Below are 19448 nucleotides of genomic sequence, written 5' to 3' on the forward strand. Positions count from 1 at the left end.
ATGTCATTCTAATAAAGAAGTTTTACAGTTTTATTTTTCCAACTTCCAAGTGATGTAGAAATATTCTGTACTTTTTTTTTTTCCCAAATTGAATTATATTAAAAGGGACAAAGCCCGTTAGCCTTACAAAGAATCGAAGGCCCAACCCAAAACTCCGAAACAATTACAATATTGGCCTAAGGCCCATACCATCACCACGAAGACCTACCGACGCCCAAATCCTGAAACGCCATCCAACCGGACGCGCTGATTCAACGCGGCGCCACAACGGAGCTCGGAGCTCAACGCCTCTCACACCTTAACCAACAAAGATCCTTCCACAGAGAGCCTCAAACGGACACACCGAGAGCTCATCCGGATCACCCAATCACCTACTCGGGATTGAATCCTGAGCCTACAGACTTTGCTTTCTTCTCTATTAATCGTCATCGCCATTGAAGAGCTTCATCAACTCGCGAGATCTCAACCAATCTGACCCAACCAACCAAACCGAAGACACTAGACAGCACCCAAAATACCTAAAAGAAACTACAGGAACTAAAAACCCAAGACTAGTACGGGTACCAAGCCGACAGAGCAGATCTTTGAGAGCCTCTACCCTTCGGAACCAGAAGCCGGCGATGGCAGAGCTGTGTAAGCCTCCCCTTCCCAGCGACACGACCGGCAGCGACAGCGCTGAGTAAGCCACCATCTCCCGGAGAAAGACCGGCGGCGATGAAGCTTTGAAAGCCTCCACCTCCCGGATTCGAACTTTGGTCTGACAACCTGACTTTCCTCGCCGAAACCCTCCCCGCGACCGCGTCTTTACTCCAAAACCGCTCCACAACGACGATTGGAAACTGAAATAGAGCTCAGACAAGGCGGAAGGTGGGAGGAGACGAAGGAGAAGCCTGCATGAACCATTTGCACGGAATAAAATGAGTTCCGGCGACGGCACGGACGCTCACGCGCCGGCCGTTCGCCGGATTCTGTACTATATCTATGCTTTGTCATTTAAAACGTTGCCCACCTTGTAAAAAGTGTTATTTTCTTCAGTTGATTTATCATGAATTTCCGTCCATTCCCGAAAAAAATCGTTGCACCAAGTAACATACATTCTAAGTTGGGTCGAAGGCCGCACCTAATTACTACATCAGGGCAGCCCGAAAATTTAATGGGTCCTTCTAACTAGAGTAGTAATGTAAGTTTTCGGCCAGCTTATAGGCCCAGGAAAATCGCATAATTGTATTTTTTTTTCCTCGCCGCAAAACGTGCGTTTTATTACTAATCTCGATGTGAATAAATAGAACGAAAAATAAACGGTAACCGTACATTACAGATAAAGTTAAATACAAATAATCTACGATTTTCTTATAGAAGTATACATTCTTGTATAATATCTGGACCGACGCGTATGTATTCGGTAGCATGGACCGTAGAATGCATTGTGGATATAACACGTAGACTTATAAGCCCCAGCTTTCACCTTATCTATATCCGCCACGTGGCATGAGACAAGCATGGGCCCCCAAACTTCTTCTCTTCCTTTGTCCACCTGATGCCCACTCGTTACCCCCTCCCATCTTATCCGAAAGATCCAACGGCTCTAAATGGATCCAGAGAAATTTCCAATAAGTATCTTTACTTTCGCAAAATATCAAATAGATCCACTACTTTTAAAATCGACATAAATTTAACGGTTATGTAATGAAAAAAAGTCCATCACGTATAAAACGAAGCAGTATATTAATAATTGAACTGCATAAGTTTTAAAAAATAATTTTATATAATACAACCTTTGACCACAAGAGCAATTTATTAAGGAATCAAACCATATCAAATAATTTGAATTATTAATTGTAAGTTTTGTAGCTTGAGAAAAGATTATGCATTTGAGTTTATCTAATATTTGGTTTTGACAAAGAGTTAAAGTTTCCATTATTATATGTCACGAATTTTTAATCTTCGTTGATTTATTAAACATTTTTAATCAAAATTTATATTTGATAATACATTTACGTACCAAAAGAATAGCTTGAATTATTGTTGTTGTTATATCATCCATTCGAGTTTAAAATAAAATTATTTCACTAATTAAACAATTTCATTAAAAGTCGCTTAAGTAAATAAAGAGGTACAATGTTAAAACTGAGATATAGTATAAGGACCAAATATAAATTTCACATAATATGTACAGAATAAAAAAAAATAGATAATCAAAATCATTAAAACGCGAGGACAGAGAGAGAGAGAAGCGTCGGTATATTATTAAACAGAGCGATCAACAAATCGAATCCCATTTGAAGAAGAAGAAGAAGAAGAAGAAGACGTTAATGGCGGATACCGTCGAGCTACCGAGTCGGTTAGCGATTCTTCCATTCAGGAACAAGGTTCTCTTACCTGGCGCCATCATTCGAATCCGCTGCACTTCTCATAGCAGGTAGACTCTGCTTCTTCTTCTTCTTCCTCCTCACTGCTTCAACAACCGAATCGTGCCAAAATGGTTTGAGTTAGGGTTAATTTTCTGGTGGTATTGATTGTAATTGATTATCGATAACCTTAATCGAATTGGATTAGAGTTTATGTACAATCGTAATCTTGTTGATTTCAATTGACCGTAACTTGTTTTGCGAGTGTAGTGTGACGCTAGTGGAGCAGGAGCTGTGGCAGAAAGAGGAGAAGGGGCTAATTGGTATCCTACCTGTTCGAGATGATGCTGAGGGTTCTTCAATTGGGACGATGATTAATCCAGGTACTGCGAAAGTTGATGAGAATTGATTTGATGATGTTGATTATAATATATTTTTTGCCTTAGGTGGTGGAAGTGATTCTGGAGAAAGAAGCTTGAAGTTTCTAGTTGGCACAACAGATGCTCAAAAGTCTGATGCTAAAGATCAGCAGGAAGTTCATTGGCATAGCAGGTTCGGTTTAGTATAAACTAATATGAATGTTGTGAATCCTGAGTAGTTGATTTAAGTGCCTCAAGGCTTATGTATGATCTGATGTCTGTTATGGTTTGATTCTCAGCATGTGCTGAGTGATGATGTTGTTTCTCTAATGTTCAGGGGAGTAGCAGCTCGTGCTCTGCATCTTTCCAGAGGGGTGGAGAAACCAAGTGGAAGAGTTACGTATGTAGTTGTCCTTGAAGGCCTGAGTAGGTTTAATGTTCAGGAGCTTGGAAAAAGAGGACCATACTCTGTTGCGCGGATTACATCGCTCGAGATGACTAAGGGAGGTAAGATATGAAATTTCCCCTTGTAGGTTTTGGTGATTCCCGATGTCAAAATTTTATTTTCTTAAGCAAAGAAATTCAGTTGTTTGTGTACTACGGTAAGGACCGATATATTCTGCTGCTTTATCATGCAATTGAGTTTTTTTTAACTGAATGAATTTTATGTATCTTTTGAAAGACTTTGATCTCTATAAATGTTATTTCTCCTTTTATTTCATATACTAAAAAATGTATGCGTTTAAGAACTGTTCAGCTTTTAACTTTTTATTGCATTTGGCTATCTGCTAGCACATTGATGTCTTTAGCTGGTTCCCTTTCTGGCCATCTGCAGAGTTGGAGCAAGTGGAACACGATCCAGATTTTGTAGCACTGTCACGCCAGTTTAAGACCACTGCTATGGAGCTGGTTTCCGTGCTTGAGCAGGTAACTTTAGTGAAACTGAAATAGCTTTCTGTTTTTGGTTCCTCTCAGGTTTCGTTGTTGCTTCAGGATTAGAGTTTGCAAGATTACTTAAAATTTTTGATACGTTGAATCTAATGGTATTTGCTTTCACGAAATTAGTTGTCTTTGGGGTAATGTTTGGTCTGTCCATTGGATCAGTTGCTTAGTTTTCATCTGATTATCTTGATTGTACTAATAAATCATGCATTGATTCTTCTTTCAGAAACAGAAAACTGGTGGAAGGACAAAAGTTCTTTTGGAGACGGTTCCCATTCATAAACTAGCAGACATATTTGTTGCTAGTTTTGAGATGAGTTTTGAAGAGCAGTTATCTATGCTGGATTCAGTTGACCTTAAAGTTAGACTTTCAAAGGCTACTGAACTAGTTGATCGGCATTTGCAGGTTAGCTGTTGCTATTCACACATTAATTATATATTTCCTGTACTTTTCCTCTCGCCATTGTGAATTAATGTTGATGTTGTGGCAGTCAATTCGTGTGGCAGAGAAGATTACTCAAAAAGTGGAGGGCCAGTTGTCAAAGTCACAGAAGGAGTATCTCTTGCGTCAGCAGGTTGGTTTTGTTTTGGCACTCGGTGTCAATCTGAGAGGTTATTCTCTTAAGTGGTATGACAGTGGAACTTGTTATTGTAGATGAGGGCTATTAAAGAAGAGCTTGGTGACAACGATGATGATGAAGATGATGTAGCTGCACTTGAAAGAAAGATGCAAGCTGCGGGAATGCCGTCTAACATATGGAAGCATGCTCAAAGGGAATTGAGGTATGCTGTGCTAGAGGAAAATTGCTAATGGCTGTATGACTGTGGACCAAGTGGAAGACTCAATTTTCTTAATTGTAATTTTTCTTTCTTAATTTCCTTATGCAGGAGACTAAAAAAGATGCAACCTCAGCAACCTGGTTATAACAGTTCACGAGTTTACCTGGAGCTTTTGGCCGATCTTCCTTGGGAGAAAGCAAGCGAAGAACATGAGTTGGATCTAAAAGCAGCAAAAGAACGTCTTGACAGTGATCACTATGGTTTAGCCAAGGTCAAGCAACGGATCATTGAATATCTGGCTGTTCGAAAGGTTGATTGTTTGTCTTTCTTTTTCTCTTTTCGAGTGATTCATCTTCAGTTTCCCGGTTTTATCTTGATTAATACTTATCTACTGCAGCTTAAACCGGATGCTAGAGGCCCAGTTTTGTGCTTTGTTGGTCCACCAGGTGTGGGCAAAACATCTTTGGCATCATCTATTGCGGCTGCGTTGGGTAGAAAATTTGTTCGCCTATCTTTGGGTGGTGTAAAAGATGAAGCTGATATTAGAGGACACAGAAGGACTTACATAGGAAGCATGCCAGGGCGCCTCATTGATGGTTTAAAGGTGAGTTTTTTTCTTTCTTACTAAAGACACATATCTAAGTGATGCTTAAAAAATCTGAGAGAAACTTGGGGATGTATTTTAAAAAAGGAACTAAGTTGTAGCAGATAAGTTTGATCGCTGTATGTCTGAGTGTCTGTTTAACCTTGAAAATATATTAAGTGAAACAAAGTATTGTAGATCATGAAAATGATTTCCACTTACCTTTCTGAACGATCTGTTGCAAAACTGCTGCTGTGGATCCTTCTAATATGTGAATGTCTTGTTTGACTACAATCATTCATGCTGGATGGTATATTATGTCTTTTTTTATTACTTACTGTTTCGCTTTATGTTTTTGATTATAGAGGGTTGGTGTTTGCAATCCGGTTATGCTGTTGGATGAGATTGACAAAACAGGCTCAGATGTTCGGGGTGATCCAGCTTCGGCACTGCTGGAAGTTTTGGATCCAGAGCAGAACAAATCTTTTAATGATCAGTATCCTATCATGTTTCTTATTTCAACAATATACTAGATTTAGTGTCCAAATTTTGTTAGCCATTTTGAAAGTTTCTTGAGTTTTAAATTTCACCTTCTCTTAGGCAACAACGATATTCTTTCATAGTTCCGCAGATGATGAATCGACAGTTGCCCTTAACTGGAAAACAGCTATCTGAATGTTCCATATGACTTATCGAAGGTGGTTTTCGTTGCCACTGCGAATAGGGTTCAGCCTATTCCACCTCCTCTTCTAGACAGGATGGAGCTAATTGAGTTGCCAGGGTATACGCAGGAGGAAAAGCTTAAGATAGCAATGCGTCATCTGATTCCTCGAGTTCTAGATCAACATGGGCTGACTTCTGAGTTCCTCAAGATTCCGGAGGTACATTACTATTTTGAAAACTTTGATGCAATGCTGATAATCTTCTTTCGTGGGGTCGCTTATGCAGTTTCTTATTTAGTTTTTTCTTCTTATATTGACCGTAGGCTATGGTAAAGAATATAATTCAGAGGTACACAAGGGAAGCCGGTGTTCGTAGTCTGGAAAGAAACTTGGCTGCTGTGGCTCGTGCAGCAGCTGTAATGGTCGCAGAGCATGAACAAACTCTTCCAGTGAGCAAAGATGTGCAGAAACTTGCCTCTCCTCTGCTCAATGGTAGAATGGCCGAGGGAGGCGAAGTGGAAATGGAAGTTATTCCAATGGGTGAAAATGATCATGAGATTGGAAGTACCTTCCAGAGTCCCTCAACTTTGGTGGTGGATGAGACCATGCTTGAAAAAATCCTTGGGGTAAAGCTTACTCTCAACTATATGAATAGCGGAATGTTACATTGTGATAATGTGATATTTGTGGAACTTAGTCCTGTGCTGTTTTTTTTCGGGTGTAATGCAGCCTCCAAGGTTTGATGACAGTGAAGCAGCTGATCGAGTGGCATCAGCTGGCGTTTCGGTGGGTCTCGTCTGGACTACTTTCGGTGGAGAGGTCCAGTTCGTGGAGGCTACATCCATGGTGGGCAAGGGCGAACTGCATTTGACTGGCCAACTGGGAGATGTTATCAAAGAATCTGCTCAGTTAGCTCTCACATGGGTAAACACCTTCACTTGACCGCATCTACTATTGGGAACTATTTAGTTGATCACCTATTGATGTTTTATAGGTAAGAGCCCGTGCGTCGGACTTCAAGCTAGCACTTGCAGGAGACATGAATGTTCTTGATGGACGAGACATCCACATTCACTTTCCTGCTGGTGCTGTGCCGAAAGACGGACCTTCAGCGGGAGTGACTTTAGTGACAGCTCTGGTTTCGCTGTTCAGTCAGAAACGAGTGAGGGCAGACACAGCAATGACCGGGGAAATGACACTCAGAGGTCTCGTCCTACCCGTTGGTGGCATCAAAGATAAGGTAAGCCACTAGTTCTAGCCAGCCCGGATCTTCACACATGGTAGAAAAACTTAGAAAAATGAAACTGGGTAAACATTATTTCTTAAGCAACTGAAGTTTAAAAATGTGTATTTATAACGACCGGGTTAATGTATATACAGATACTAGCTGCACACCGATATGGTATAAAGAGAGTGATTCTACCGCAGAGGAACTCGAAGGACTTGGTCGAAGTACCCGCTGCTGTACTCTCCAGCCTGGAGGTAAGATTTAGAACTTCAATCATAAGTCTTCTTCCAGCCCATGCTCTGGTTTTGCCTTCGTTTTCTAAATTATAGGCTTGGTGGTTCTGCGGATTAGTCTGCGGTCAACCACCAAAACAATAAAATACGTTTGGGTTTTGCTTCTCTATCTAAATAACGATGATGTAAATTGGTATGGATGAACAGGTGATATTGGCAAAGAGAATGGAGGACGTTCTGGAGAATGCATTTGAAGGGGGTTGTCCATGGCGTAACCACTCTAAATTATGACAAACATGACACCAAGCTCTGTCGTCTCCAAGACCGTCTCTGTCTCATTTGGTAAGGTATCATCGGAATGTCTGCATCTCCTTTTCTTTCTCCCTCTCTCACTCAGATCCCGTCTGTATTGTAACTGGCTTATGTCTGTATGTAATCTAATTTAATTTAATATTGATTTATAATTATGATAAAAGGTGTTCGATATTTAAAAAGTCAGAAAATAAATCATATATATTTCGCTCTATCTGCAACATTAATATTTTTCACTTCGATCGAATGAATACTCGAGTAAAAGTGAGCGCATTTTGGTTACGCTGTGATCTTCCCCTACGTTACATTGTTCTAAGTACTAAACTTGCATTCCATAAAGAGAAATTATTGAAATTGATAATAGGCATGTAAACACCAAGTAATCGTAAATTATTTCGAACTTATTATTATTAACGACATGTTGATTTAGTAAATACGACTACTTGTTTTTTCGTCATAGAAAGAAATAGCAAAATAATGCAAAGTTATTAAATTTTTTTTTTGTAAATATATGAGTTTGTGCCTTCAACAAAATCTTTTATTCAATCAGACTCCAAAACATATAAAACGAGGGAAAAAAAAACAATTTATAATTTATTCCATCATTTGTAGTAGTAAAAAGGGATTTTCACTAATCATTTGAAAAAAACAAATGATTTTGTTTTTCTTTTCCTTGGAAGAAATAGCAAGGGAGAGTGAGAACCTTCCCTTTAGCCTGTGAGAGCTGCGTTCATGGCACTGTGAACTTCAACACCAATCTGTGCTTCTGCTTTCTCAAGATCCGTTGAGGCAGCAGCAAGTTTCTGTGTGAACTCAGCTAAACCCTTTTGCACTTGGCTGGGGTCAATGTTCTCAAGCGGCACGGCCTCAACCGCGATTATGTCAGCCACGGAATTTGCGTGGAGAAACGCGAATCCACTGCTCACGAAGTATTTATTCACATCAGTGCCTTCGTGGACGGACATGATACCAGGTTTCAGCTCAGCGATTGTTGGAACGTGTCCAGGCAGAACACCCATTTGTCCTGTTGTCGCCGGAATAATGACCATGTCGACCTTGAAGTGAACAAAGAGAATACCAATCAGCTTTGAGTTATGATTAAATATATATACAAAGAAACGAATCAAGAACTAGGTTTAGTTTTGATTTTGTGTGAGAAGAAGAAGATCATAAAAGCATTCAATGCATCAGGAAGTCTGAGACGACAAAAGCTCTCAATGCATTCTCATACTGATATTTGCCGGTAAACGAATAAGTCTATCCGAATTCAAATGTTATACGACATTGATAAAATTGAATAGATTACTACTTGCCATAGAGATGAACTCATGATATATCACATCACCTTTTTTTTGTAACACATACAAATCAATTCATTTCAAATATATTAACATTTAACAATCATCACGGTTTCAAAAACACAATAGATCATATATGATACAATCATTATATATCAACCAAAAAAATAGACTAAACATTAGGATCATATTCATTTGCTATGAACAAAATCTCTTTTAAAGAGTTTTTGCAATACAAATATCCAATTATAAAGATTTGACCAGCAAAGAACTTAGAGCCATCATCAACTATTCTCAGCATTTCAGCGATGAATCTAACAAGCAACATTTCATTTTCAATCACCAGGGAACTAATCTGAGATTCTGTTCTACACTTTCCACACATTCTCATAAACCAAAAGCCATTCACGATCCTAAGTCTCAAACATAGATCAATCCCCTAGAAATTCAAAATGCGAACATCGATCAATAGAGGAAGATGGAAACGGACCTCTTTCCCGGAAAGCTCAGATGCGTAAGGGAGGACGAAATTGACGGTGAGCTTCGTCGGAATCGAAGAGGCAGTCGACGGACGAGGCTTCATGAAGGAAGAAGGAGTCTGTGGCGGGTCCATGTTCGGCGCGACTTTCTTCCACGACTCCACGAACGTCGAATCGATCGTCGACGGAACTTCCGTTGAGAAGCCACGAGCCGTCGCCGATTTAGAGGATCCGGCGGCGACGGATCGGGAGAGGAGGCGAGAAGCTTGTCTCAACATGGCGGCGATTTGGTGGTTACAGATGAGAGAGATAGGGAAAGTCTCTTTGTAACTCCTCGGACTCTGAAGTTCACGCGCTGAGATTAGCGAGTGAAAGCAGAGTTTTATTTCTTTTGGGCCTTAGTTAAGCCCACTAATAGCCCATTTAACTAATCGATATATCGTTTCGCCTTTCATCAATTCAAACCCTAATCACAATGATCCCCTCCTCGAAAGCCGTCGTCTTTGCGAGGCAGATGGCGAAGAAGATTCGCGCCACGACGCCGTTTACGCGCTTCATCTCAACGGGCGACGACAACCCTCCCGAGCCTTTACCCAACAGACCCTTGCGAGGGCAGAGATCTTCCAACTCCTCCGCTAAGCCTCCGCAAGACACACTCTCTGATCATAGCTTCCTCGAACAGTTCAAGCTTGGTGTAGTCCATCAGGAAGAGGAGCGAAAGCCCAAGGAGGAAACAAGCCAGCCAATACCGCCTCCCGAAGACGCGGATGAGATCTTCAAGGCGATGAAGGAAGGAGGGCTGATCCCTAACGCAGTCGCGATGCTTGATGGGCTATGTAAAGATGGGCTTGTGCAGGAAGCGATGAAGCTGTTCGGGTCGATGCGCGACAAGGGTACGATCCCTGAGGTGGTTATCTACACTGCTGTTGTGGAGGGGTTTTGCAAGGCTCATAGAATTGATGACGCTAAGAGGATTTTCAGGAAGATGCAGAGCAGTGGGATTTCTCCAAATGCGTTCAGTTATGGTGTCTTGGTTCAGGGATTGTGCACTTGCAACATGCTTGATGATGCTGTTGATTTTTGCGTTGAGATGCTGGAGTCTGGTCACTCTCCCAACGTTCCCACTTTCGTTGGATTGGTTGATGCCTTGTGCAGAGAAAAGGGCGTTGAACAAGCTCGGTCCGCTATTGACACGTTGAACGGGAAAGGATTTGCTGTTGATTTGAAGGCCGTTAAGGATTTCATGGAGAAGACGGCGCCGTTTCCGTCCTTGGCTTGGGAAGCCATTTTCAAGAAGAAACCAGTCGAGAAACCTTTCTGAATGTAGTAGCAACCCTGGGACAGAGAAAAAATAAAGACCTGCGGGTTCAGATTATCCAGTTCGGTGTCTTTGGCCTGTGATAGATATTATATCAAATGGGTTTCAAAAGTTTCACACTTTTGAGTCTTGGAAGTTAGAACCATCTTTGATCAAATTTTGAAATTCGGATCTGAGGTTCAGTTTTAGTTAAATGTGTTAAATCGGTCAGATTTTATAGCAAAAATTGTTACCAGATTGGATTTGAATATGTTATCGATCAGGTAGGTTCCAGTTTCATGGACAAAGAATGGTTCCATATTTTCATAAATATATATAGTTGTTTTTTGAGTCGGGCTCAGATTTTGTTATGATAAATGTTTTAATTGTTATATGTTCAGAAAAAAAAAATAGTTAACCCAGAAAAAGAACTGAATGTAACAAAGGTTGATCCATCTTAACATTTACGTTGTTGCAAAACTCTAAGCAATCACATAACTCACTTTCTCTCGCTCTCTAAACTAACATTTCTTCTGGCAAAAACCCTAAAAGTTTACTCCAGAAATAAAAACCAGATAACACCTAACACTGACAAGAAGTTGTGCTTTTTTTACCAGATTTACATGAAAAATAAGATATACCCAACTTTTTTTTTTGTCTTTGGATCGTCAAGCTCCAGATTCATATGCCCAGAAAGTATCTGGATCGGGACAAAGAAGAGAAAAGTCTGGTACTTCCAGATTTGCGACGTGCCAGTCAAGGAACCGAGCTTGTATCGCCTTGAGTAACAAGAGGGCTGTTGGTAACACCCACCACTTATCATCATCTCTGCCAAAAACATATACCAATTTTGACATCCAAGTAATTACAAACTTTGTACTGAATATACAGTACCAAAAGTAAAGAAGCTTAATGTTCCGTATACAAAATCTTAAGATTACAAACTGATTAAAGACAAACGAACAAAACAAATTTATTACCTTATGGCGTCCCAGATGTTTGTCATCTCACTTAGTTGGTCAGAGAAAAACCCAGAATGAATGACACCGCAAATGAAAGCCACAATCTGCAATATACTTTGTGAATAAGATACAATAGAGAGAAAACAAGGTCACTTTGTTTTGAAATATGTGTGTCAACTTACTACGTTTGTTAGAGATGTCGCGTTCCAAAGGGCGTAGATGCGAGTAAGCGAAGCTCTTCTCATTTCTCTACTTAATAAAGCGTTAAGGCCAGCCGGGAATGGGCAAAGCAGAGCGAGAGGGAGAATCAGGAGGATAGCGAGAAAGGCTGCGAGGGCAAGCCAGTAGAATTGAAGCAATGCAAGGAGCGTTACTGAGAGATCCGCAAGAAGAAGGATGGAGATGAAACGGAGAAGAGTATCCTGCATATACACCACATGAAGGTTTTGCTTATGTTAATACCAAAGAAGAAAACAATCAGGAGAATAGTTCGTTATTTAGGAGTGGAGAATATGTAACCTGACGACCAACGGGTCGAGTATTGTTTAACAAAAGAGAAAACGGAAAAAGTAAGTCCCTCCTGTACTCCAGAGATTCTATTGAAATCTCATTGATAAGGCCTCCGTTTATTCCACCATTGATTCTCTTCCGAGATAAGCCATGTCCAGGTTGGATCAAGTTTTGTTGCAGCTCGATAAGAGATTTGCTGGGACATGTAGAGCTGCTCCTAGAAAATGGAGTTACGATTAAGCAGGGTTTAGTTTCTTAACACTCAGACAAGTGACAATAACTAGAGAGGCACAAATCTATCATGGCTTTACCGAGGGGTATCGTCGTCACTTCTGCTGAATGAAACTGATCGGCTTACATCGCTCATAGGAAAATCGCCAACAAAAACCAAGATACCAAGTTGGTAATATCCAGAAGCTGTAGCTTGAAACCATCCAAGCTCAATTCTTACACCGTGGAATTCGAGTTGAGGATTTCCATGGCTGTTTATCCACCTAATGACAGGAAGTAATGCTGAACGAATTGATCCGTGCCTTACAGTCCTGAGCTGTGCATTTAAACCGGCGACAAAGCGGTGCAAAACACCCGGTGGGATGTGCTGTAATAGTGATTTGAAAGCCTTTAGAAGATTTTCAGAGCGGAGATTTTTGAAGGAAAATATAAGCTAACCTGGCCAAGAAGATTTGTTAACAGCGCGTCACTATGAAGACTGTAGGGTGACATATAACTTCCATCTCCACCAAAAAGTATGCACATTGGGAATCTCTTCTGTATAATAGAGACCATATCTACACGCTTCTCGTCACCACCAAGGAAAAAATCTACATAGGCAACCATCAGATCCGGAGTGGCTCCAACCTGTTTTGACACACAGACAGAAAATGAGAAGTAACGGCTAAGGCTAGCTAGCTGTGAAGCAACACATATAGCATTAGACTATACGAATCCCAACCTTCATTCCTTTGTAGAGAGCCCTAGATCTGCATGAGCGGAGGCAAGAGTGGTCATATTTAGATTTCACATATTCCTGAAGGCGATGAATTTTTCTCCTGCGACGCCATTGTTTCCAAGACCAGGCGCAAGGATTTGCTAGAACTAACAGAATGCTATGCACAGACCCTTCCCACCAATCATATGCCGCGGTAGAGTTGATCTCATCAATAAATCTGTTAAAAGCATCCTCGTACCTGCAACATCATATATGTACATAGCAATGAGTGGACATGCCTTGGAATAAAAATGAGCCAAAAGTCAATGTCACATTAGTCAGAAAAGAGTAAGACTGATGGACATACTACTTCACGAAAATGATAAAGACATAAGAAGCAATAGTTCAGCAACTTCATTAAAACATTCTGGCATCCAATCACAACAAAATTTGACCCAGTCAAGTTATATCCTTACACTATCTCGATGATTGCATCGGGAGGAGAGTAGGGCAGATGCCAAGGTTCCCTGAAAGTGTTTGGACCCATGAAGTACATACGATAGGCGTGGGTTTGTGTATCGTCAGACTTTGCGCCTCGGACCTAGAATGATAAGAGACAGGCCAGAGAATTCAATTGACAAATTCGTATGTCTTACAACAAAAACCGAAGATTTGGGACAAGATAATTTGCGCAACACCATACCTCAGAGAGTGAAAGAAGATGGGGTAAACAATGAGCACTCTGCTGTTCAATAGAATTGGCACCATAGAAGCTTAATCTTAGCAATCTGATACTTAATGTGCTTAGCAACAGACCAAGAACCACCACCACACCAGATAGAAGAAGAGCAAAGGGAAATGCCCCCCCAAATGTATAAACAAGCTCTTCCAGAGGTGTATAGCAGTTCGGTAATCTATACTTGTCAGATACACATTTATAGGGACAAACAGGTTCGCTAACTCCTCCTGCAGGCTCGATGCGCCTCCCATCAGCATACATCACAGTTAAGAAAAAACAAGGGATCCAGGGATGGAAGAGCAAGAGAACTATAAGATAATATACCTCGTACGTATACAAATTTTGCACGACTTGGAAGATGTTCAGGCGGGCAGGGTGTACAAAGACGTTTGTCAGAGCCTTCAACATTCTTGAATGTCCCAATGGGGCATTCCTGAAACAACAGTTGAAAGCCAGAAAATAGAGAAGTGGGAAGCACAAGCAAACAAAGCAGAGATTTGCAGAATTGGTAAAAAGTTACGACATATATGGCCAGCGCTGATATAACTAACAGTATAATAAACCATACGACTTACCAAGCAAAATGTGCCATAGAGTCCCTTTGGACACTTTTTTCCAGTCATCGTTCCCTCTTCCCCGAAACGGCCTCCATTGTCCCCTGCACCTCCTCTGAAGACATCATAGAGGAAGCATTTTTGCATATTAAAAACATATCTGTCAGATTCTGGAATCTAGAGCTCCAAGATAGATCCAAATTTAGCATAAAGAAAATAATATAGGGCCTGTAGGCAGAGTATCAAGTACCAAACACTAATAACTATCCTCTCAAATCCATGGTGATGTATAGTAATAGGAATCAACGTATATATGCATGTTTATACCCCTGTAACTACAAAAGACCCACAAAGTAGCATGACAACTGCGACAATTGTGCATACCTATTACTAATGGACCCTTTAACAGTTGCAACAGGAAAATACTCGTCACCAGTGTGTAACATGTCCCAGTGAAAGTGAAGTCTTCCCCCTCCACCCCCACCACCCCCAATAGGTCCACCTCGCCCTCCTCGAACTGTTAGAGATGAATTCTTTGAGAGTTCAAGCATCTGAAGGAAAAGAAGAATCGTCCCACCAGATCCTCCACCAACTCCACCAACCAAAGATCTGTTAGCCTTCGTTATTGGCTCTCCAAGGCTTTGGCCATCAGAGCTTAGAGATCCACGGAGATTAAGCGTCAAAAGAGGAAAGTGGATGGAGCCAATTACTGAAAAAATGGAAAACAAATTTGTACATGTGCCATGACAGAGTCAGCTGAGTAAACAGATAGTTCATAGCCTACTACTGCTGGCTGCCAGTTTTTCTAAAACAATAGAAATAGAAAAATAGTACTGACCAATCATCCCTCCACCAATCACATTCCCATATGAATTATCTGGACTTTCAGCTCCGCTCCCTAACTCACAAGGAAAATCCGGATCGCCGTAGGTATGACCTCCATTGCACACTCTCCCATTAAAAATGCCTGATCCCCCTCGCCCTCCATGCCCAGCACCACTACCAGCCCCATTCGAATAAAGTCCTTTCCCCAGTCCCCCACTACAACCTGTCATGATGATGAAATTTAATGCATAGAATCCAAAACCACATTAATCTTCTTAAATACGTAGAAAGTTATTAAAATGTTAACGACATGGCGAAAGTATGGCTGCAAAAGGGCAAACTGCTATAGGAATTTGTTGAAAAGGGATGGAAAATTGATTTATGTACCAAATCCAGATGCGCTGATCAAGCCTTCATCAGTAACCACTACCGTTCTTGCCCTATGGATTTGAATTATGCTTCCTTTAACAAATCCACTCACAAGAATGTCCTCAACACGACATATCTAGAAATTAAAAGGTTGAAGATTATTAGAATTTTGAGGCTACAAATTAAAGAAAAGAATTTGTAAGAAGCAGTCAAGTCTAAATTCACTCAAGGAGAATATCACAAAAAAAGAATAACTATGCACAGTAAGGTGTACATGATAATGGAACTCACAATTATTTTGGTTCATAATATAAGCAAAAAGTTATGATCAGCCCAATAATTTATTAATACTATTAGACTCTTTACTTGTGTTACTACCTAGTAAGTAGTACAAAGTCTATACATCACAAAGTTTAACTCGTGTCAGAAAGATAACTTTGAGCCATCGAGGTACTTCTTTATCAAACTTACCTGAAGGGAAAAGGATAGTGTATAATTGACATGGCAATCATCCGGCGGACTTATCAAGTCTATTGGGCATGTCTTGCTTTCACAAAGGGAACGAGTAACCCTGTAAGAAAGAAAGAGACAAGTGTTTCAATAATTAAGTCCAGTACTAATCACCCTCACAAAATATAATGCAGACGTATAGGAAGTCATACTCACGCGTTTTTGCTTTCGTCGTCGTCGAGTGGCGCTTGTAGCATAGAACCTGGTCCAACCTGCAAAATTAAGGAACTGTTAAAAAAGAGTTTTGCATACTCCACCGATGACTAGGTCTAAATGTTTGTAATAGACAGAAAGAAACATGATTGATAACAACATAGATGATCATGATAGATATAAACAAATCAACAGAACTTGGATGAAATAATCATGTTTAAATAATACTTTCTTACAGTTATGTTGTAAAACTGAGATAAGGAAAGTCTCTGGCCTTTAATTGCATCCCCAGGACCCGTGAGCGTCAACATTCCTTGACCATATACACCCAAGTTCGCATTAGAAGTAATGACGGATTTTTCCTACAATAATAAGAAGTCAAGACCTGTCTTCCAGTTCAACCAAAGGAAGAAAAAAGAGACTTGATAAGTTTTACAAGTATACCGTTAGAACTGCAAGGTTGCGAACTTCAAGGACAGAGGAAGGCACTGCAGGGTTTCCTTCACCATCAATTTTAATTACAGAATTCAACATGAGCAGCATCTTCGTAACAAGCCGTAATGCACCATAAACCTTCATTTATGGACAAAATAACTTAACAAGGCATACAGAAAAGCAAGACAGTACAGGAGAACCAATATTATTACTGTACGGTTAAGAACAATAACCTGCCTTTATAACGGAGTTACTCATTAAAAGCTCTTCTGCAACAAGCTCGAATTCTGAAATTGGATACTTTGATAGCCCGAAGACAATGCTGCTTCCTCGATAAAGGCTGATTTGCCCTCTGACCTTTACAATCAGAAAAGTAGGAAAAGAATAAACATTTAGGGGTAGTGCCAACTCGAAGTATTTTTAAAGAAAGAGAGACCAAGGAGCTTAATAAACAAAATAACGAAAAGAACTAACAATTGAAAGGTCAACAGTTAAAAGAAAGCATATAGAAAGTCATTCATATTCTACTAAATAACTTATATTAAAAATTGTACGCGGATCACAAAGGAATCAGGGCAGAGAAGATCATCATTCAGGAAATAAACTGACCTGCATTCTGGTCCACAGCAGCGGAACCAAAACTTTTGCATGATTATCAACATAGATGTTTGACCACAGAGGCCTTGTAGGAAAATCAAGCAAAGGAGTTTCTGTCTCTGTAGTCATGTTATCATTTCCAACCCTCAAACTAAATAACTCTGCGTTAAAGTACGTTCCAGCAGCTCCAGCATTCTTGGGGCACCCAATACTTGCACCGCCTGCAGTCATATGAAAATAGAACCAAATAATTTAGCACGGAACACAGCCCAAAATAGAGAACTATATCCACAGGAAACTAGAAAGGACATCAAGTATTTGCCCATAGAAAGGTTTACAACTACAGTAAAGCACAACTAACGAGATTCAAGCGGATGATAAATACAGCCCAGTTAAGTAGCAAAAGAAATACAAACCATGAACAAGAACTCTGACATCTTCTTGTATGCTGTAACAGTCCAGAGAGATCCTCCCTCCACCACCTCCACCCCATCCCCTCCCACCTGATGCCGATATTTTACCATAACCCTTCCTAAACACCCAAAATACACATGAGAAAGATCAAACTCCAGCCAAAGACACAATTTTTTTTTGTCAAGTAAGATACAACACTTTAGATGGACTTACAGCTTCACCGCACGAATACAAATACTTCCACCAGATCCACCACCACCTTCCTCACCACTATCACCACCATCAGCAGCAACAGAACCATTCAACACCACCGTATCCTTCAAAACAAGCTTAACACGACCTCCACCTTTCCCTCCCGCCTTCAACTTAAAACCTCCCTCACTCCCATAGCTCCACGGCTCATGCAAAGACGACCACGAATACACATCCCCACCCCAATAAGTCGACACATTACTCTTCACACACGAAGCGCCTCTCCCACCGTGCCCTCCCCCCGCACCATCCCTCCCAAACGGCGTTCCGCTAGTCTGCGAAGGCGGCGCTCCACCCAGCGCCGTCGTGTAGATTGAAGAGTTCCCATCCATGGTCAAGTTAACAGCCGCGAGAATCACCGATCCGGCGACGATTCTCGCCGATTGTCCCACGTGGATGTTCCCGGAGACGTTGAAGGTGATCGTGCATCCTTGGAGAGGGCAATCGACGGAGACGTGCGCGAGGACGTTGAGGCTCCCAGTCCCGAAGACGCGAACATCGGAATCGAATCGGAGATTTGAGTTCAGCGTGCAGGTGGTGTTCAGCGATCCAACGCCGTCGAGATCCTGACACGTCACGGGCTCGGTTGAGAGAGACTGTGGCGTGGTGGACACCAGAAGGAGGATGCACAAGAGGAGGACGAGTTCGAGCATATCGAATCAGTCAGCGAGATGAGCTTACACTAGACGACATCTAAGTAGAGAGTTCGAGAGAAGGAAGGAGAATCTGGGATTTGATTCGGATCTTCAGCAGATGTGAGGGAGGTCAATAGATTTTCTTTTATGTTTTACTTCGCTTTCCTTTTTCTTTGAGAGAGAGAGAGACTGTTATGGAGTTGAAGCTACGCTTGGATCATATGTACAGCTGTCCTCAGTATCAAAGATAAACACTATGTGCTTGTTGTTACAGTTGTATATTTTGATTTTCTCTGATAAGAAATAATAACTAAAGTTAGTAAATACGTAAAATCAAATTTGTTTTTATTTATTTGTCACTTTATTGTTTGTTCCCCTTGTTTTTTTAATAGGCAGAAAATTGAATAAACGGAGTTCACGACATCGATCAATATGTTTCCATAAATTACGAGACTGTTAATGCAACCGTTACGAACGTCTTTTCTTTTGTCTAGATTAATAAACTAGAGGCGTTCAAGGCATAGTATCAGTGATTCAGAGAAAAACAAATCAAAGATTTGACTCGTACATGTCTATTTTAGCTTAATTTTATTAGAAATCGGTCGGCTCGTGGCAAAATACTGACGTCAAACTCCTATAACGCCAGGGGAAATGTGTCATAGCTCAGATTAATTTTTCTAGTAACGTACAACAGATTTGGAAAATGAATTTTATACTTGGCTTGTTACAATATTGAAAGAATAATAAATTTTCAGTCGTGTTAAAAGCCAAAATCAACGGAGATGACGATGAAGATAATTAGGGAAATTTTAAAGGATTGGCCCAGCCAGATTCTGAATCTAGTGACCGGAGCGAGCAGGTATAAAGCTCACGGCATCTCGCATTTTCATATTTTATTTTCTAAAATTTCAATCCGTGAGAGAGTCCCTTTCAGATATTTGTTTGATTTTAAAGCTAAAGTTAAAACCCCGATAGTGGTTTAATAGCCAATATACGAGAGTTTCTTGTATGTTCAGATCAAACCAAAAACAACAGATGGAGGCA

General features: G+C 40.7%; 4 protein-coding genes across 5 annotated transcripts; 2 read left to right on the top strand and 2 right to left on the bottom strand.

Annotated features, from left to right (window-relative positions):
* The first annotated feature begins 2162 nt into the window (after nt 1-2162).
* On the top strand, nt 2163-7621 carry LOC106398595 (lon protease homolog 2, peroxisomal-like). Its single transcript, XM_048781386.1, has 17 exons — nt 2163-2419; nt 2619-2731; nt 2795-2900; nt 3045-3214; nt 3543-3634; nt 3876-4055; nt 4141-4224; nt 4305-4432; nt 4538-4739; nt 4827-5033; nt 5378-5508; nt 5680-5893; nt 5998-6300; nt 6404-6598; nt 6669-6914; nt 7055-7156; nt 7343-7621. The coding sequence occupies exons 1-17, from the start codon at nt 2313-2315 to the stop codon at nt 7424-7426; spliced, it is 2664 nt and encodes an 887-aa protein (XP_048637343.1). The 5' UTR covers nt 2163-2312; the 3' UTR covers nt 7427-7621.
* Nucleotides 7622-7922: 301 nt separating this feature from the next.
* Nucleotides 7923-9573, bottom strand: LOC106400616 (ATP synthase subunit delta', mitochondrial). The gene is made up of 2 exons (XM_013840972.3): nt 9236-9573; nt 7923-8502 (listed from the first exon to the last, which is right to left on the bottom strand). Exons 1-2 carry the CDS (start codon nt 9500-9502, stop codon nt 8158-8160), a joined length of 612 nt encoding a protein of 203 aa, XP_013696426.2. The 5' UTR covers nt 9503-9573; the 3' UTR covers nt 7923-8157.
* A 91-nt stretch (nt 9574-9664) lies between these two features.
* Nucleotides 9665-10870, top strand: LOC106400615 (pentatricopeptide repeat-containing protein At4g38150-like). The gene has a single exon (XM_013840971.3). It carries the CDS (start codon nt 9700-9702, stop codon nt 10543-10545), a length of 846 nt encoding a protein of 281 aa, XP_013696425.2. The 5' UTR covers nt 9665-9699; the 3' UTR covers nt 10546-10870.
* Nucleotides 10871-10915: 45 nt separating this feature from the next.
* Nucleotides 10916-18747, bottom strand: LOC106400614. Of its 2 annotated transcripts, none has more exons than XM_013840970.3 (22): nt 17731-18747; nt 17520-17635; nt 17116-17324; nt 16744-16863; nt 16516-16644; nt 16308-16433; nt 16075-16130; nt 15880-15979; nt 15427-15544; nt 15053-15262; nt 14599-14923; nt 14236-14329; nt 13985-14093; nt 13625-13887; nt 13398-13522; nt 12946-13180; nt 12663-12851; nt 12305-12591; nt 12003-12204; nt 11666-11905; nt 11502-11587; nt 10916-11349 (listed from the first exon to the last, which is right to left on the bottom strand). In XM_013840970.3, the coding sequence occupies exons 1-22, from the start codon at nt 18420-18422 to the stop codon at nt 11190-11192; spliced, it is 4191 nt and encodes a 1396-aa protein (XP_013696424.2). In that variant the 5' UTR covers nt 18423-18747; the 3' UTR covers nt 10916-11189. The 2 variants fall into 2 exon arrangements, with proteins under 2 accessions (XP_013696424.2, XP_013696423.2); XM_013840969.3 differs by having other exon boundaries at nt 12003-12210.
* Between the last annotated feature and the right edge of the window lie 701 nt (nt 18748-19448).

Source organism: Brassica napus, chromosome A6 (genome assembly GCF_020379485.1).
Source record: "Brassica napus cultivar Da-Ae chromosome A6, Da-Ae, whole genome shotgun sequence".
Lineage (NCBI taxonomy): Eukaryota > Viridiplantae > Streptophyta > Magnoliopsida > Brassicales > Brassicaceae > Brassica > Brassica napus.